This window comes from Penicillium brevicompactum (genome assembly GCF_028827555.1).
Source record: "Penicillium brevicompactum strain IBT 35665 chromosome Unknown utg000002l_segment0_segment0, whole genome shotgun sequence".
Taxonomy (NCBI): Eukaryota; Fungi; Ascomycota; class Eurotiomycetes; order Eurotiales; family Aspergillaceae; genus Penicillium; species Penicillium brevicompactum.
The window spans coordinates 2,755,343-2,772,012 of NW_026623205.1; the positions used below are offsets into that span (position 1 = coordinate 2,755,343).

At 51.4% G+C, this 16,670-nt stretch overlaps 5 protein-coding genes across 5 annotated transcripts; 2 read left to right on the top strand and 3 right to left on the bottom strand.

The window, feature by feature from the left end:
• Positions 1–28: 28 nt before the first annotated feature.
• N7506_003718 (uncharacterized protein) lies at positions 29–7,918 on the bottom strand (the record flags this gene model as incomplete). Its single annotated transcript, XM_056953013.1, has 1 exon — positions 29–7,918. The coding sequence occupies one exon, from the start codon at positions 7,916–7,918 to the stop codon at positions 29–31; it is 7,890 nt and encodes a 2,629-aa protein (XP_056814705.1).
• Positions 7,919–8,274: 356 nt separating this feature from the next.
• N7506_003719 (CwfJ domain protein) lies at positions 8,275–10,051 on the top strand (the record flags this gene model as incomplete). The annotated part of the gene is made up of 2 exons (XM_056953014.1): positions 8,275–8,288; positions 8,338–10,051. 2 exons carry the CDS (start codon positions 8,275–8,277, stop codon positions 10,049–10,051), a joined length of 1,728 nt encoding a protein of 575 aa, XP_056814706.1.
• A 531-nt stretch (positions 10,052–10,582) lies between these two features.
• N7506_003720 (uncharacterized protein) lies at positions 10,583–12,031 on the bottom strand (the record flags this gene model as incomplete). Its single annotated transcript, XM_056953015.1, has 2 exons — positions 10,583–11,849; positions 11,922–12,031. The coding sequence occupies 2 exons, from the start codon at positions 12,029–12,031 to the stop codon at positions 10,583–10,585; spliced, it is 1,377 nt and encodes a 458-aa protein (XP_056814707.1).
• Positions 12,032–13,561: 1,530 nt separating this feature from the next.
• On the top strand, positions 13,562–13,903 carry N7506_003721 (uncharacterized protein; the record flags this gene model as incomplete). Its single annotated transcript, XM_056953016.1, has 1 exon — positions 13,562–13,903. The coding sequence occupies one exon, from the start codon at positions 13,562–13,564 to the stop codon at positions 13,901–13,903; it is 342 nt and encodes a 113-aa protein (XP_056814708.1).
• Positions 13,904–14,121: 218 nt separating this feature from the next.
• On the bottom strand, positions 14,122–15,987 carry nimT (putative tyrosine protein phosphatase MIH1; the record flags this gene model as incomplete). Its single annotated transcript, XM_056953017.1, has 4 exons — positions 14,122–15,265; positions 15,317–15,542; positions 15,595–15,662; positions 15,740–15,987. 4 exons carry the CDS (start codon positions 15,985–15,987, stop codon positions 14,122–14,124), a joined length of 1,686 nt encoding a protein of 561 aa, XP_056814709.1.
• Positions 15,988–16,670: the final 683 nt, after the last annotated feature.

Below are 16,670 nucleotides of genomic sequence, written 5' to 3' on the forward strand. Positions count from 1 at the left end.
GACATGCAAATAGATGCCAACAAATTCTCTACCAACCGCGTCTCTTTCCACGGTGTTCCAAGCCCTTCTCGCGGCGCTTGTCTCTCTTCCGCTCATTCTTCTTCATCTTCTCACGTCCGTACTTCTCGGGATCAGCAACGGCGTCGATACGACGCTTGGCGCGTCGTCCTTCCCGACGTTCTTTGATGGCCGCCTGGACCCTGGAGATCTGTTCAATGTACTCAGAAGGACCGAGCTTCTTCTGGAGAAGGTCCAAGACCTCATGGCAGTTGGATACCAAAGACTTGTAGGTATTCTGGAATGTCTCGTCCGAGGAACGAGGAGCCGGAATGGATGGATCTGTCAGGTGTTGCAGGGGGATCAAGATGACACGCAGCGAGGGTCGGATTTGGTCCACGTCGACATGACGGATCAGAGCAGCAAGAAGTGTGATAGATGATGTCTTAGGAATGAGAGCCTGTACTCGGCCTCCAATCGTTTCCCGGCGCAGAAGAGAAGAAATCTGCTTGAAGATGTAGTGAATGGCAGATCTGTTGGCCTCGACCTTGATCTCATCCTTGGCTTCTTCTTCCTCGGCATCACTATCGGCGTCTTCGTCTTCAGATTCGACATCCTCGCTCTCCAGCTTGGGGAGCTCCAATCCATTTTGTGAGCAGCAACGACCAAGGAAGACGGTGTTGCGCACGTTCTGCATGGCCAGTTCTTCGGTGATACCTGGAGTGCGCAGACTGCGCAGACCAGCCCGCAGAAGACGGAGCATTGTCGTTTCGTCCATGCCGAGCCCAGAGCTTCCAACCAGGGGAATAGAAGCGTAGCCTTCGGCGGCATTTGTCTTGGCTAAATCAGCCATCCACAAACCCACAACATTGGCGGCGCAGGTCTTGACCCATGTGTGAGGGAAGAACAAGGACTCCTGAACGGACGACCAAATGGTGGCACATTCAGGACTCAGGGCGAGCGTGGGTGTAGTCTTGCACAGCTTGGTGAAGAGCTGCAAGGCAAAGTAGAGAGCTTCCCAGTTGCCGTTCTCGGTATCATCGAGCACAGGCTGCATCAAATCCGGAAGAATACCAATGACAAAGCGAGCCTGCTTGTCTTTCTCAGTCTGCTCGGATTCGAAGTAGATTCGCATGGCCTGCAGTCCAATACTGCACAAAGCCATGTTATCAGTCTGCTCCAACCATGAGCGCAATGGGGTAAGCATAGTCTTCATCTGCTCCCGATCCGCGCGATTGTAGAACTCTCCCAGTAATGTACCCGCCAGCTCGCGACATTCCGGTGACTCGTCGTTAGCCATAGCAAGCACGATAGGCAGGAAGAAGGTACTGATGATATCCTGGGCCAGCTCCTGGCCAGTCTTTGAGAGGAGAGTGTGCATCGCCTCCATGACGGACTGTCGTCCAGACTGGTGCTTGTAGTCCAGGTTCTTGGAGAAGAAGGCGAGTTGTTTGGTCCATCGACTCTTGGCCTGGGGATACTCGACCAAGAAGTGGACGTATGTACCCCGGGCAAGATCACGGGCAGAACGAGTCTGGTTAGTAACCATCATGGTCGCAATTTGATCCATCAGCTCATACATCTCAGGGACAACAAGCTTCCGTGACATGACCGCTCGGATGAAGTTGAATGTCACACCTTGGCGATCTGGCTCCTCAATATCGGACGCAAGACGCTTGAGCAAGTAAGCAAGGTGACCGTCACGAAGCTTGGTATCCTTGCGCTCGCGCAACATGGAAGAAATCAGCTTCAGGGAAGCCTGTGCAGCCTCAGAGTTGGTGCTGGGAGATTCCTTCACAAGCTTGACCGCTTCGGTGAAATAGACATGTGAGTTTTCATCAATCTCTCGGAGCGGCAGCTTGATGATTGTGGACAAGAGACGGAGGGCAGAGACCTTGACTTCTTCTTGAGCTTGAACAAGCGAGTCACCAATAATGGGAATGAACCCAGACAAGTTCGAAGCTGTGAGCAGAGAGTTGAACTTGTTGAGAATCGCGCGAAGCACATCCAGAGAGAATCGGGTGAGCTTGTATACGTGTGAGGATGTTGTGCCTCGGTTGTCGCCCCGTTTCGCTCCTTGCAACCTGACCAGGAAACGCTCCTCGGATCTGGACTTGGGGGCGGCTTGGGTCTCTTCTGGGGCGTTTGCTCGGTAGGATTCCTTGATGACTTCGTAACAGAAGACCAGCAAGTCACGACTTTCAGCGTCCGGGTTTCTCAACAAACCAATGCCGATTCTTCGCATCAGCTCGTCGAGCTTCTTGACAAGACTGGAGTTCAACTTCTCTCCCAGGAGTGCCTGCAAAGGCTTGATCAAGTTTGACAGCTGGCTGATGGTGGAGATCTTCGCAAGAAGCTCCATGGAGTCGTAACTCTTGCTGCTCTTTACTTCAACCATCTTGCTGGTGTAGCCTTCGGCGTCCTTTTCTTGACCAACCGTGCCAAATGTGTCATCCATCACAACGGCGACAAGATCCTTCAAGCAGTAGTCCAAGTCTCCCTGTTTGAAGTGATCTGTGGTATACACTAGCATAGAGTGAACAGTGAAGGAGAGAACGTGAAGCTGGTAGCCTCGTGCGAGAACGTTCCGGAGTTCCTTGAGAATGTAACCAAAGTAGACGGGGCCCAGAAGGAGAGAGAGCTCATTGAGGGTCTTGCGCGCGGTATCGCGGGAATCTTGTGCCTTACTCTTCAAAGTAGTGCAGACATCCAGCAGGACGGGTGGCAAGCGAATAGCCAGTTCCTCCTCAGGAAGGATCATGAGAAGTTTGACCGTGGTGATCGAAGCAGGCAAACGCAAACTCATCTCCTTCTCCTGCTTGTGGTGAATGTACTTGGTCAGGAAAGGAATGAAGTTTGTGGTCAACTCTGTTGCAACCTTCGCGAGCGATGGAACAGACTTTGCGAGCGTGCACATAGGCTGTTCGGTGACATCCATTTTGTCATCGTTGTCATCGTTTCCATCATCACCATTGTTCTGGGCAATAGTTGCCTTCTTACGCTTCATGGCGCTGGAAAGGGCATCTGACATGCGACCGAGCAGTCTGAGAATGTTCTTCTCCTTCTCAGGCTTGCTCGCCATGTAGCTTCGGTATCTGCGGAAGTTTGCACGGAATTGTCCCCATTCCAACCATTCTGAGAGAGCACCCAAAGTTGCAACACCTTCAGCAATCAGGTTGTGAGCGTTCTCATCAGCAGCATCCTCGAAAACGAAATGTTCAATCAGAGGGATGAAAATAGATCCCAGGTTTGAGGCTTGAATGTTGCCTTGAGCGGCATCGCCAGCCAGACGGCGCAAGGCACGCTGGCGACGATGTTGTTGGATGTGAAGAATGTTGTTGAAGAAAGAAGCTTCTTCGTCATCGCCGACAAGCAGCACGTGCATATCTTGCACAGAGGGTCTCGTGGGGTTCAGCTTCACGAAGTAGCCGATGACTGTAACGATTTCTGAACGGATCAGTTCAGACTTCTGGCGAATGCCATACTGCAAGGATGGGAACAAGACGTCATTGATGAGAATCTCGAAGTCAGCATCTGGCTCGGTGGATGTTCTGTCAATGAATCGTTTCAGACCAAACGAGGCACTGGATCGAACAGAAAGCTCATCTTCATCTCTGACATGGAAGAGCATATTGTATAGAATAGGTCTCCATTGCTTCGCAGTCAAAGTGTGAGAAAGCTCATCGGTGATCTTTCTGAATGCGACAAGACGTCGCTCATAATCCGGCTCAAGTCTCTTTGATGACCGAGAATTCAAGTCTTCACACAGAGCCGCGACTTCTCTAAGCTGCTCGTCGTGAGTGGCAAGAGCGGTGAAGACTCTAGACAATACCTCACGGTTTGAATCATCCTTGAAGTAATCAAACATTGAGCACACAGCCTCGAAAACTTGCTGAGAAAGCTCGGCATCTTCCTTGGGATCCCACAAGGGCAAGAAGTGCTCAAGAATCTTCAGCAAACCAGACTTGGTTCGGGGGCTAACACGGTCTGGTGGCTGGCGAAGCAGATATGTCGTGATGCTGATAAGACTGGCAGTTTCTTGTGAGTTCTCGACGCAGGGAGCAATCAAAGAAAGGGCATTGACTCCAGAGTAGAGAACAGGCTTGGAGGGGCCTCTCTTGAGGAGGCGACCGAGGTGGAACAGGGCATGTTCCAAGTAGGGAGAGAGAACCTCGGACTTGACCTGCTCAGCGGGGAAATCGGGCATCTCTTCGCTTTCCTGTAGCTTCTTGCCAGTGGAGTGCTCAATCAATGGCACAAGAATCTCATCCATCACAAAGTTCTTGACTTCATCACGAGCTGACTCCACCGCAAGACAGTCGATGACCTTGGTCAATACCTTATCATTGTGCTGCACCAGGTAGAATGTAGACCTAGGGAACGAGGCCCAAGTGTGGAACAGACGCAGGAGTCCAGAAACACCTTGAGCAGTCTCAATGGGGAACTGGTCCAGTCTGCTGTCGATCATTTCCTTGAAGATGATGCGAACATAAGGAGTCCAGTCTCGATCTGAGACAATTGAAAACACCAGGTTGAGACAACGAATGCACGTCTGACGGATGCTTTGGAAAATAGCCACAAGGCGCTCGTCTGTCCCCTCGGCGGAAATAGCACGACAAGCGCGCACCAGACAGTAGATAACAACGTCCATTGTTTGCGGAGCAAACTTGGTCATGCGGGTTTGCAAGGACTCAAAGACAGAATCGATAAGCTTGAGCAGACCCAGCTGTCTCTTAGGGCTGGTCAGATCTTGATCAAAGGCGGTATAATCAATCTCATCGTTTTCCTTGACTGGGTGCACATTTCCAAGGGGGCCGAATGCAAGCTGAATGAAAAGACCAAAGTCTTGCTCTGAGAGGTGGGAAATTGTGCGAAGAATGGTCTTGCGTCTACCAGCTTGACCAGCGGCAGCTGAACCAGCCTTCGAAATCATTCGGCCATACAACAGCCTAAGAAGCACTGGGAGGAGGACGTCCCGATGCTCATTCTTGATCAAGCTATCTTCGCCGCCGACGTGCACGAACACACCAAGTTCATCCTTGAACCGAGACTCATCCAGAAGGTTGAGCAAGTTTTCTTGATAAGGAAGAACATTCGGATCTTTCCAGGTGAACAAGACCTTGAGGGCGTGGCGCTGCAGTTCAGAGTTACCGTGACACAAGAGGCCCAAGATTGCTGTGTGAACCTCGGGGGCTCTGTACAACACGATGGGATTGAGGAAGCGCGCGAACAGAGTGAGCATGGACAGTCTGTCTCGGAAGCCCCAGCGAACCTGTTCGTCACCGATATCAACAGCTTCAGCATCCTCCTCATCCTCATCCTCATCGTCATGCTCGGCCTTCGCCTCGCCAGATGAAGGGGCATCATCTTGGTCATCACGCAATGCCCATGAGAGGAACATCGGCACAATCTGACGTGAACGCTTCTCGGCGACCCCAGGAGCAGCGTTAAGAACACGCAGCGCATGGGTTCGTGGAGTGGCGGGGATGATTTCCGCAACAGTGTGGTCCTGCTTGAACTGTTGCGACAAAACTGCCTGGGGGCTATCTGTGCTCTTGGCATTCGCGGCGAGAACCTTTTCGACCTTTGCGACGTTATAACATTGGAAATGACTGTTGACGAATGAACTTTCGTCATCCGCAGCAGCGGGATCACTGGGCGCCTCGGTATCCCGTTCCTGTAGCCACTGGATGGCTAAGTTTGAAACGATCTTTTCGCCTTCGGGGTGCTCACTGATGGTCTTCAGTGTGGCAGCGGAGTCGTCCCACAACGGAGCTAATTTCTTGGAGAACAAGCCGAAGCAGAAGTAAGGAACCAGATTGGCCATCCATCTACGGTGAGCAATCTGGGGGTAGATAAGGGCGAGTTTTCGGATGTGCATAGAGATAGTTCTCACACTATCCATCGTCAACGGGCTTTGTTCAATCTCAATAGATAGATCGACAGGCGTGGAATCTTCTTTGGCGATGCGGAGAACCAGTTCTCTCAGGATTTGAAGAGAAACCAGTCTCAGTCTGTGTGATGGGCTAGCCAGGTTCACGATGAGATCCTGGGCAAATGCTTCCAGTGCGGGATGTTCCAGATCAGCAGACTCTGGGAGTGATGTGATGAAAGCAAAAGCGCCCTCCAGGAATACCGGTAAGCGGGAGAACTTTGTGGCAGTCGCGATGATTGGTTGCAAAAGGTTCGAATCAAGCTTTCCGGTTTTGTTGGCAAGCTCAACATATGTTTTGAATCCTTGGCCAAGGAAGAACATGAGACCCTTGTTCTGGTTGTTTCCCTCCGCAGCGCCATCCTTAAAGGCCGAAGAAAGATTGCTGTGCAGCTTTGAAACCATCTTGGCCATCGTAGCATTGTCGGAGAAGACGGAAATAGCAGTGGGGAGCTTCACCAGTGCATTCAAATATGCCTCATCCTTTGCCGGGTATTTCAATGAATCATTGATACGAGTCTTGAAGGCTTCTGGGCAGGAGATACAGCCAGGCTGTGATGGTTCGGGGGTGATGCAACCAGCCTGGTGAAGACGAAGCAAAGTGTAGCAAGTCTCTGACTCCGACTTTTGCCATGATGAGTTGATAAACTTCTGGAAAGGCGAAAGAAGCAGGCTCTGGAATCGCTCGGATCCCCACTCGGCAAATGTTGTGCAAAAGAACAAGAAATACTTTGAAAGCGGACCAGTGGACACCAGGTCCGTGATGGCGCGGAGGGATGGCAGCAGCTCATCCATTGGGGATTGCTGCAGAGCGTATGCGACGCTTGTCAGAAGCTTCGTCGTGGTTTCTGACGACACTTCAGATGCTGAAACCTGCTGAAGTAGAGACACATGGATCTGATGAACGATCTTCCAGTTCTGGATTCTGACACCCTTACGGGTTGTCACAAGTAGGAAAATTATGCGAGAGCACTCTGTGAGATTAGGGTTGGGGGTAGATTTTGAGCGTTCTTCGATATAGGCCTGTACGGTATCAAGGATGGGGCCGAAGGTATCAGGGGTTGTGGCGTGGACAAGACTGACAATCAATCCACATACAACTTCTGCGGGATCGTTGCGGTTATCACTGGTAGGCGGAATTTGACGCAGGATACAGTGGAGAATGTCCATGCCGTTGGAGTGAAGACCATTGTTAACACCTCTAATGGCATCAGAGAACATGTTCATAAGTCCTTCCCTATAGCTCTCGGTGTCTTTGTTATCATCGGCGGTTTTTGAAATGTCGTCGAAAAGATATGATACGGCGATCTCGAGAGGTGCGTGGTTTTTGTAGTATGTGAGACCGGCCTTGCGAATCAAAAAGGACATCGACTCAGCGGCGAATCTCGCCACGAATGGCTTTTGTCGCTCCTTGCCAAGGTATGGGGTCATGATACCAAGCAATTGTCGCAGGTCCGGTACCAGTAACCGGGAGAGGAATTTGAAAATCCATGCCAAACAAGTGAAGCTCCATTCAACAACCTCAATGTCGGAATGTGTAGCCGCAACAGACGACACCAGTGTCACTGCCGTAGCGAAATGCTTCTCGAATTTGACACCCAAGTCCCGAGCGAACTGTGCGAGCAGACTTAATAACGGTTCCATGGAAAGCTGATCCCTCTTCTCAATGAACTCCACCAAAAGTCCCATAATCTTTTCTTCGTGGTACACAACTTGCGCAAAGCTCTCGGACAGAGGATTGACTCGGCGTACGAAAGTTGTGAAGTTGTCTGAGAGGTTCATCTCGAACCAATGGTCCAGAGCTGACCGGAAATATGAGGATGTTTCGTCTTCATCTTCACCGAAGCTGGCTCGGCGCACGCGGTGGATCGGGTCGATTTTGAGCTTCGAGATGCGTGATGAGAAGCCCTCGAATCGGTGGTTCTTTGTAGTTTCGGTGCCTGATTTCAGGCGCCTGACAGGCTTTGCCTTTGACCCTGTTCCCACCATATTGACGAGTCTGACAGACAGCACTTGGTGAGAAAGGTGCTGGTAGCTTTTTTTCTGTCTGCGCTCGCATACAAAAAAAGTTTGGGGAGTGGAAATTCTTTCTTCCGGGCCGTTATCGATACAGGTCACGTGGCGATAAGAGGCTCGGCGACCATGTTCTACCCTGCGCTTAGTCGTCGATGCGTGCAACTAATTTGAGCTTGGTGTTGGAGTATTTTGGTATTGCGTTGATCTTCTGGCGGGCTGTTGACGTGTTGCGACCCTCATTAATCTCTGTTTATCTTTGGGTCACTCATCTACACCAATCATCACTTGCATCCATCTCAAAACGCGACAATACTTTTACCACCAAAAAAATGGCGCCCAAGTGGTAAGAAGCTCCATTTCACGTGTATGATAGCAACTAATCCAATATGCAGCATTGTCGTCGGTGCTTTGAATGGCCAACTGCGACCTTTCTTCACCAAACTCGGCAAGCTTCAGCCAAAGCAAAACTTCTCATTTGCGATGATTGTCGGTGACGTCTTCGGCGATGCCTCATCTGAAGAAGAGCTTGCAGAGATTTCCGCGCTGATCCAAGGAGAAATTGAGGTCGCGTGTCCGACTTACTTTGGTCTGGGAAATCGCCCCCTCCCTGCTCAAGTGATCAAAAAAATTGAAGCCGACGATGAAGTGTGTCCTAACTTGTTCTTCCTGGGAAAGCGCGGGAACTTGAAGACCACAGAAGGTCTTCGGATCGCTACTCTTGGCGGCACTCTGGGTGACTCTGGGGAATCTAAGCCTGAAAGCAATGCCAGCGGCAAATTCCAGCCAACATACAGCGAAGCGGATGCGCGCGCACTGTTCGGCATTCACAAAACAGATATCCTAATGACCAATCAATGGCCGAAAGACGTTCGCCTTGGATCGGGACAAACAGTGTCGGGAGACGAAGCATCATTGCCATCTGAACTTCAATGTCTCGCTGATGTTTCAGCTACTATCAAGCCCAGATATCATTTCGCTAGCTCAGATGGCGCTTTCTATGAACGCGAGCCTTTCTTCCACTTGCCAGCACAGGAAGGCGATGGCTATCAGATCACACGCTTCATTTCATTGCCCGCATACGGATCACGCAAGGACGCACTGTACGCCTTCAGCTTGGACCCAACGACACCACCAGTGTTCAGCATCCCTCCCGGTTGTACCATCTGCCCTTGGTCTGCAGCTCAAAGCAAGCGCAAAGGCCTACCCAGCCAGAAAGACTCGTTCCAGCGCTTTGCTCCCTCAGACAGAGAGAGAGACCCAGGTCACAGACGTCGCCACAAGCAACGTGCCCCTCCGCCGGGCCCCGATCAGTGCTTCTTCTGTCTGTCAAACCCTAACATCGCCACCCATCTCGTCACTTCAATTGGAAATGACAGCTACATCACTACAGCCAAGGGCCCTCTCCCCTCAGCATCTTTCTTCCCTTCACTTGGTTTCCCAGGTCACATGCTCATCATCCCCTTCGAGCACTCCCCCACCATCGACCTCATCTTCGACCCCGCAGCTCGGGCTTCAACCTTCGCTGAGATGCAGCGCTACCGCGAATCCCTTCACAAGATGCTCAACGAGAAGTCAGGTGGCAAGCTTGGCGCTGTGACATGGGAAGTCAGCCGCTCCGGCGGCATCCACACACACTGGCAATTCCTCCCAGTGCCAGTGGAGATGATCCGCGGACGTCTAGTGGAAGCCGCATTCCAAAAGGAAGCCTCGAACCTCGGCTATGACAAATTCAAGACCATCCCAGACCGTGACCAAATCGACCAGCACAACATGACTGATTACTTCCGTCTGTTCATCTGGACCCCTTCCCAAGCCAAGAGTGAGGCTCAGAGTGAAGGCGAGGCGCAAGATCTGTGGGCGGCCGACGGCCATAAGGGCGTTTACAAGACTGAATCTGGCGAAGAGAAGATCACCATGATGCCCATTGTGCCGGAGACGCGGTTCGATTTGCAGTTCGGTCGTCGCGTCATGGGCAAGCTGCTGTTGCTAGACAAGCGCTTGGATTGGAAGGATTGCACACAGACGGAGGAAGAAGAGACAAAGGAGGCAGAGGCCTTCAAAGAAGCATTCAAAGGTCATGACTTCACTATGGAGATGGAAGAGTGAGCGATATCTGAGAAGGACGGTCATCACGTTCCTCTCGCTTCGTGCTTGCTTCGTTTTCTCTGTGCTCTCAGCTCTTGCGTCTTGTGCACAAACGTGCTGCCGGTGGTCTGTGATGGATTGGACTGCTCACTTGGGCCTGTTGTGCCCTTTGGGCGTGTACGTTATGATTGTATGTCAATAATGAGTTCAAAATGGGAATCATTCTCGAAACACTTCCATCATCTATGTAGATTCAGCATGGGGAAAGTATGATTGAAAGGACCCTCTCCGCCTCTGGAAATTTACATCCACAAACTTCACCTTGACCATATGCTCCTGTGCATGCTTACTTCTCCGAATAACAGAGCATGATGGTAAAAAGAAAAGTCTTCAATTCCAAGCCAAAGCTTGACTTAAGGGGTATGTATGTAAGAGTAAACGAAGACAAATACAGCCCGAGAATGGTATCAAAATCCAGAAGATTGAAAAGTAAAAACGAAAAACGAAAGCATCTGTTCATAAAAATCCCCGATCTACGAGGCTCAAGCTGACTCAAAAGTTACTTGAGGCATTGAGATTGGGCTTTTTACCACTCTGCAGCAAACTCGGGGGCCGAGTATGATCCGGCTCAGGAGTTGTAGCAGCGTTATGCGGGTTATATGTAGCGTACTCGGTAGTCGAAGCCGAGAAAGCAGGAGGAGGGGAAGTAGCACCAGGCGAATAGCCGCGGTATGCAGGCTGGGATGTATAGGTTGGTGGGTATTGACTTGAGCCGAAGGAAGGCTGGCGCTGGAAGCCTGGGGTTGGGCTGTGGTCTTCTGTGGAGAGGGCCATGGGCGTGTTGTTGTATTGCGTGGTAGGGTTGTAGCCAGCGACGGGGGAAGGGGAGGTCACGGCGTGGTAACCTGCGCCTGCGCCGTAATTGTCGTTGTAGGACTGGTCGTATGGATTGTGCGGGGTCATGGGCGAGGTCTGGCCTGGTGAGCGGGGCGCATATGGGTCTGGGGTGCTGTATGCGAGTCCGGGACCGGGTGATCGTCGTGCATAGGGGTCGACGGCTGCTGCTGGGGGCACGATGCCGGGCGAGCGTCTTCCGTAGGGATCTTGGGTCGCGGCTAAGGCTGCCGCTGGGCCTGGCGATCGCCGAGCATAGGGATCCTGTGCTGCGGCGAATGCGGCGCCTGGGCCTGGGGATCGTCTTCCGTAGGGATCTTGGGTCGCGGCTAGGGCTGCCGCTGGACCTGGCGAGCGTCGCGCATATGGATCCTGGGTCGGAGTCAATGCGGTGCCGGGGCCTGGTGACCGACGTGCGTATGGGTCGGTCGGTGCGAAGCCTCTGTAGCCGCCTGCCATGCTAGGGTTGGGAGAATAATCCGAATAGGCGGCGCCAGGGGTACCAGCACCCTGCTTCCGGTCTGGGGGGTTCAGAGCTGCCAATTCGACGTCTTCGTGGTGATCCTGGTCCTCGATATGCTTGTCCTTGGCACCAGCCCACGTAGGCATCTCAGGAAGAGCATCCTCATTCACTTGGACTGCGGGTGACTTCGGCGCATCAAAGCGCGCAGTCTGCTGAGCGCCGCGATAGACTGGAGGAGCTGGGGGCGCTTGATAGATTGGATTTGGCGCAGGCGGAGGAGGCTGATGGAAGGTCGGGTCATCAAAATGCTTTGGGGTTTTGTTTCTCCGTCTTCCAGATGGACAGCAGCAGCTACAGCAGCATTTACAACACTGGTATCCGCAGCAGAGACAATTGAAGATGCATGCCAACACAGCGAGAAGAATCACCGAACCAACGATGATGCCGACGATAACTGGCCACCTGTGGAAATTAGTTCGGGAGCCAATGTATTCACATATGGGGCGCATCAGTCCCTCGGCGTCGGAGACTCACTTGCAGTATGATTTGGCCATACATTTATCCCAGCTGGAGAAAGTTGACGGGATCGACTCCAGGTCGCTGGTGGTGTCGCGCGCCCATAGCGTTATGTTTGCGGGACTCATTATGATGAGCTCTGTGCGTCGCAAGGAATCATCCGATAATTACAGCGATCAAGCAGCTGTCCACAGTATGTCAGGGAGGTGCTGGAAAGCACCGATGCAATTGTAATGTACTTGTACTCGAGGAGTTCATGCGACGGCGGGTCGCGGTTCGTAGTGGGGCGAGCGTTAAGTGTCTCACTCCGAGTATGTGGCGATTGGGCGATGGTGTATAGCAAGGTTGCAAGGCACAGATCTCAGATCGAAGTGAAATGACTGTAAATAGCGATCGTACGGGGTTTTAGAGCGAGGGACAGGCAGCAGAGTACCAAAATAGAAGCACAAAAAATCGAGCCAACGAGTGTAGGTGAGATCTGAGCCAGTGGATATCTGACCCAGCGGATCCCACAAGGCGCAGTCTTTAAATGAGTGTGAGCAGGAGCAAAATGTCTCGGAGAAGAAACAAAGGACACAGAAGAAGGAAAAGATGAAACACAAAAGGGAGCCGAGTAAGGGTTGACAGGGACTCCATAGGCGTCCCCGCCTCCGCCTATCAGATTCCCGCGGGAGACGACAGACGCGCATCGTCATTAACGATACATCCACCGTTTGTCGATCATCTGCAGGTCCGGAGTATGTCTGGTCAATGCTAGTACATGTATGTTGATACCTATCATCTACAATCTGGAAATACTCTTGCATCTTCTGAGAATGCCATTTTTGAATTGAACTGAACTACCCCTCCTCCGGTGTTCTATCCAGGCTAACTATACTCCGTACCCCGTACAATTGAACAAGAATGCTGGGGGTGGAGCATACCTCCAGGCTTCTCTTGGCAAGGCAAACAGAGACTCCTCTGTCTGACAAGGTTCTAATAGAGGGTAACACCTGGGCGGCTGCAGAGAGTGATATTTCTCAATAGACACTCAAAACCAAAACGATACTTGTACATCGAGCTCGTTACTTAATGCCATGGATAACTCATCGAAGCTAGACTGGAAGACCGAGTTGAGCCGAGAAAAAGGAAGTAGAAACGAAAGAGCCAGTCCACCTGGCAATCAAACATTGATGCATCAAGCAATACTTCAAGCACCTAACCCCAACGGGTTCTCTGCACCACAGCTTTGGGCCAGCTGGGCCGGGCAATGGCAAACAAGTATAGACCCAGTTCAGACAGGTCTACCATCCATAGTTACTGTCATTCTACGGAGTACAAGGCAAGGCAGATTTGAATGTAGTTATTTCATTCTCACAAAGGAAATCAAACATATGTGTAACTGGAGTCTCCTGATTACCCAATTCCAACCCATTAAATCACTGGGGAAACATCCAGGGGGAGAATTTCCCGACAATAAGCGGCGAAACCTCGTATGTACAGCTGCAGTCTCGAGACAATCAAAAGGTATGCAATCCTCCTCACCCCCAAGAACCAATTCCAGGGGATGTAATTAAACAGGAAGAAAGCAGAAATGCGCATATTAGTAAGAGCGCGCTCGAGACATGATAGCACAGCGAGGAAAGAATCTTCCATGAAACTGTACAAAGAAGGCCAAAATGGGATTAAAGGTCGATAAGGGTAAGGAATGTGTTCAAGAAAAGGAGATGCCAAAGTACAGGCAAGATGTTCGAATGGGGTATCTGGAGCCCCGAGGTATCGAAAATGGAAATCGGGCGAGTGGCCGTCTTCGTATGCACGGAGTGCGAGGTCGTGATTTGATTGACATAGGAAAAGGGTACTCCGGTGTGAAAGGTGTGGAGTATTGGGAGCCCTGTGTTGATCGTGGGCGAGTCATAGAGTGGTGGAACCACGGAAAGGAAATGGTGGACGGGATGAAAGAACCGTCAAGGAGAGGACGATACGGATGCATCAAGGAGTTGAAAATGCGAAGCGGATGAGTCCAGCGCTGTCGCGGACAGAAGCCTGACCATCTTGGGTCTGGCAAATGCAGAGAAGTCAAGCATGCAAAGCAAGAAAAGGCTTGAAGAATGAAGAAGAAAAAAGCCGCCGTAAAAACATCATGAGATGCATCAGCCAAACACCACGCTCCAACGACAATGAAAAATGAAAAGAAACAAAGTAAATGCAAAACAGAGCGAACTGCCGAGTTTTTGTTTTAATAAGAAAGCATTCTGCGGCCGGGTGTTCTTTGTGAGACGGGGGTCCGTTGGGGAACAGGGCTGGCACAGAAGGAACTCGCGGAGAACGGCGAGTCAAGGAAACGGTTTTTAGGGCTGTCACCAAGGCGGCAACGACCAGTTGGGCTGTCTTCCATCTGAGGTGAGTGTTCACCAAAGGCGAAGGTCTGTGCACGGTTCAGCTTAGAGCGCTGCTTGACCTTGCCAAGCCCACGCTCGCAGGCGAATTCGTGCTCCTTGTCAGCCATCTCGACATAGTTCTGAGGGAAGCAAAGAGAACGGTGCTCGGAGAAGAATGAGCTATATCCACCGTCGAGGATGTACATGTCGGGGTATGTAAGGTTGGGGTATGTATCGACATTGATGGCACGGTCCTGGTGACGGAGGTACTTGGCCATGATAGGGGCGCGGTGAGCGGAGTATTCACAGTGAAGAACCAGGGCGGTGCGAGATTGGGGGGCATTGAAGAGTTCACTGGCGAGACGATCTTTATCGTTGAAGTTGACGGCCCCGTTGATGTGGCCACCCTCATACTCGTACTCGAAGCGGCAGTCGATGATCAGGATGTTGTCGAATTGGTCATTGAACTGACCATCCATGAGCTGCAGCAGAGTGCTCTTGTCGATGCGAGGCAGTGAGTCCGCACGGTCCTCAGGGATGAAGTGAGGCAGCTTCATGCTGGGCGGACTCTGAATGTCACCAATGGACTGGACGGGTGTATTTGTCGCTACCTTGGCCTCTTTATCGGCAATAACGTCTGCTGGGTGCTCAAACATGCTTAATGATCTCCGACATTGCTTGCGGGGGCGCATCAAGGGATGAGAGGGCTTGCGGATCGAGCTGGGTGCGGGTGAACCGCTAGTACGGGCATGGAAAGGTGGTCGCAGGCGGGGAGGTGCCAGACGATCCGAAGAGCTGTTGCGGGAGACAGGACGCTCGTGGGGAGGTGAGTCACCGAACATATCTTCCAACGAAGTAGAAGTGCTGAGGGAAGTCTTGGTTCCGGTACCAAACCGGAAGGGGGGTGCCTTGCTTTCTGGTGCCGGGCGAGTCATACCAAGTTGGAACGATTGGGCCTTGCTCCTGGCCAGACTAGGGCGCAGGAAAGTAGGACGTTTACGTCTGGTCACGTTAGCTTGGATCGCTGACCTTTTATCTCATACTAGTACTTACTCAGGCTGGCATAGTGGAGACTCCATCGGAGATGCCTGAAGAGGACTCGGGACCGGAGAAGCGAGAGGTGAAACCATAGGGCTGCACTCAGGTGTAGGCGATTGAAGTTCAATCTCAGCAGTGACAACGAATGCTGGCTTCTTGTGGGGCAGAGGTGACATTTCCATAAAATCCATAGCTGGAGCAGGCGAAGACGATGGGAGCGGAGGAGTGGTCATCATCTCATCTATATAGCCGTTAGCAAACTCTCTTCTTCAAGGACCATGGCAATGCCTTACCATTACCATTGGCTTGACCAAGCATGTTGGCCGTGAACAAAGACCGCCGGGGTGTGGTTAATTGGGGACTAAATATAGAGTTAGTACTGGCTTTGTTCTTTGGGGTTTGAAACCGGTCAAAGAACCCAATCCAACAAGCACATACCTTTGATCAATATGGAAATTCTGCGAGAGATCTGCAGCCAAACTAGCAGTAGGTGAGGATCCACGAACGGGCTTCATGTTGAAGTAGTCCGAACTGGACTTCTTCATTGACAGGTCCTTAAAGTTGAACGGGTTCCCACCAAATCCAGACATTGTGTGCAACGAGTATGACGGGGCATCTGAACGGAAACAATGACCGAACATAACTGACGGAGGCTGCATAGCAGCGAGAGGTGAAGAGTGTTCCATGGTGAGAGACTCCAATTGCAACCGGACCGACGAACGTGGTACAATTGGGATAAACCAAGTCCTGGTCACAGAGGTCTACCCAGCGCTAGGTCCTACACTGAGGTCCGAAAAAAGTTGACTCTCGAAAAAGGTTCTGTCTCCACGTTTGCAATTTCAACGTTATGGGTCCCCACGATCTCCGTGACAACCAGTCCACCCGAAGAAAAAAAAATTCCGTAGACCCTCCACAGCAAAGAGTCGAAAATGCGCAGGAAGTAGTTAAAGGGCCATGACACGAAAATCGGGGATATCGCAGGTATTTTGGGGTCGAGTTGTACGTCGGCGATTGGAGGGGTCGGGGAAGCTCGTGGGTGCTGCAGGACTGAGGGGAAGTCCAACAATAGAGTCGAATTGGGGTCGAAATAGTCGCAATAGTCGAAGGCAAGCAAACCTGAGTTGGAACAGAAAGTCGAGAGGTTGCGGAATGTCGACAGGATATGAATAAAGAGAGAGAAAGAGAAGCAGGAACTAAGCGGTTTGAAGAAAGAACTGAAGCTGAAGGGATGGTCTTGTTGCAATGGGCAACGCAGGTGGGGAGGATCACCAGTACTGTACGGCAACGTAATTATGGTAATCTGTGGTTTAATGGGAATTTGACGTGAGAACTAGCTCATTCGCAGAAGTGAGACTGTAAGATTGGAAGT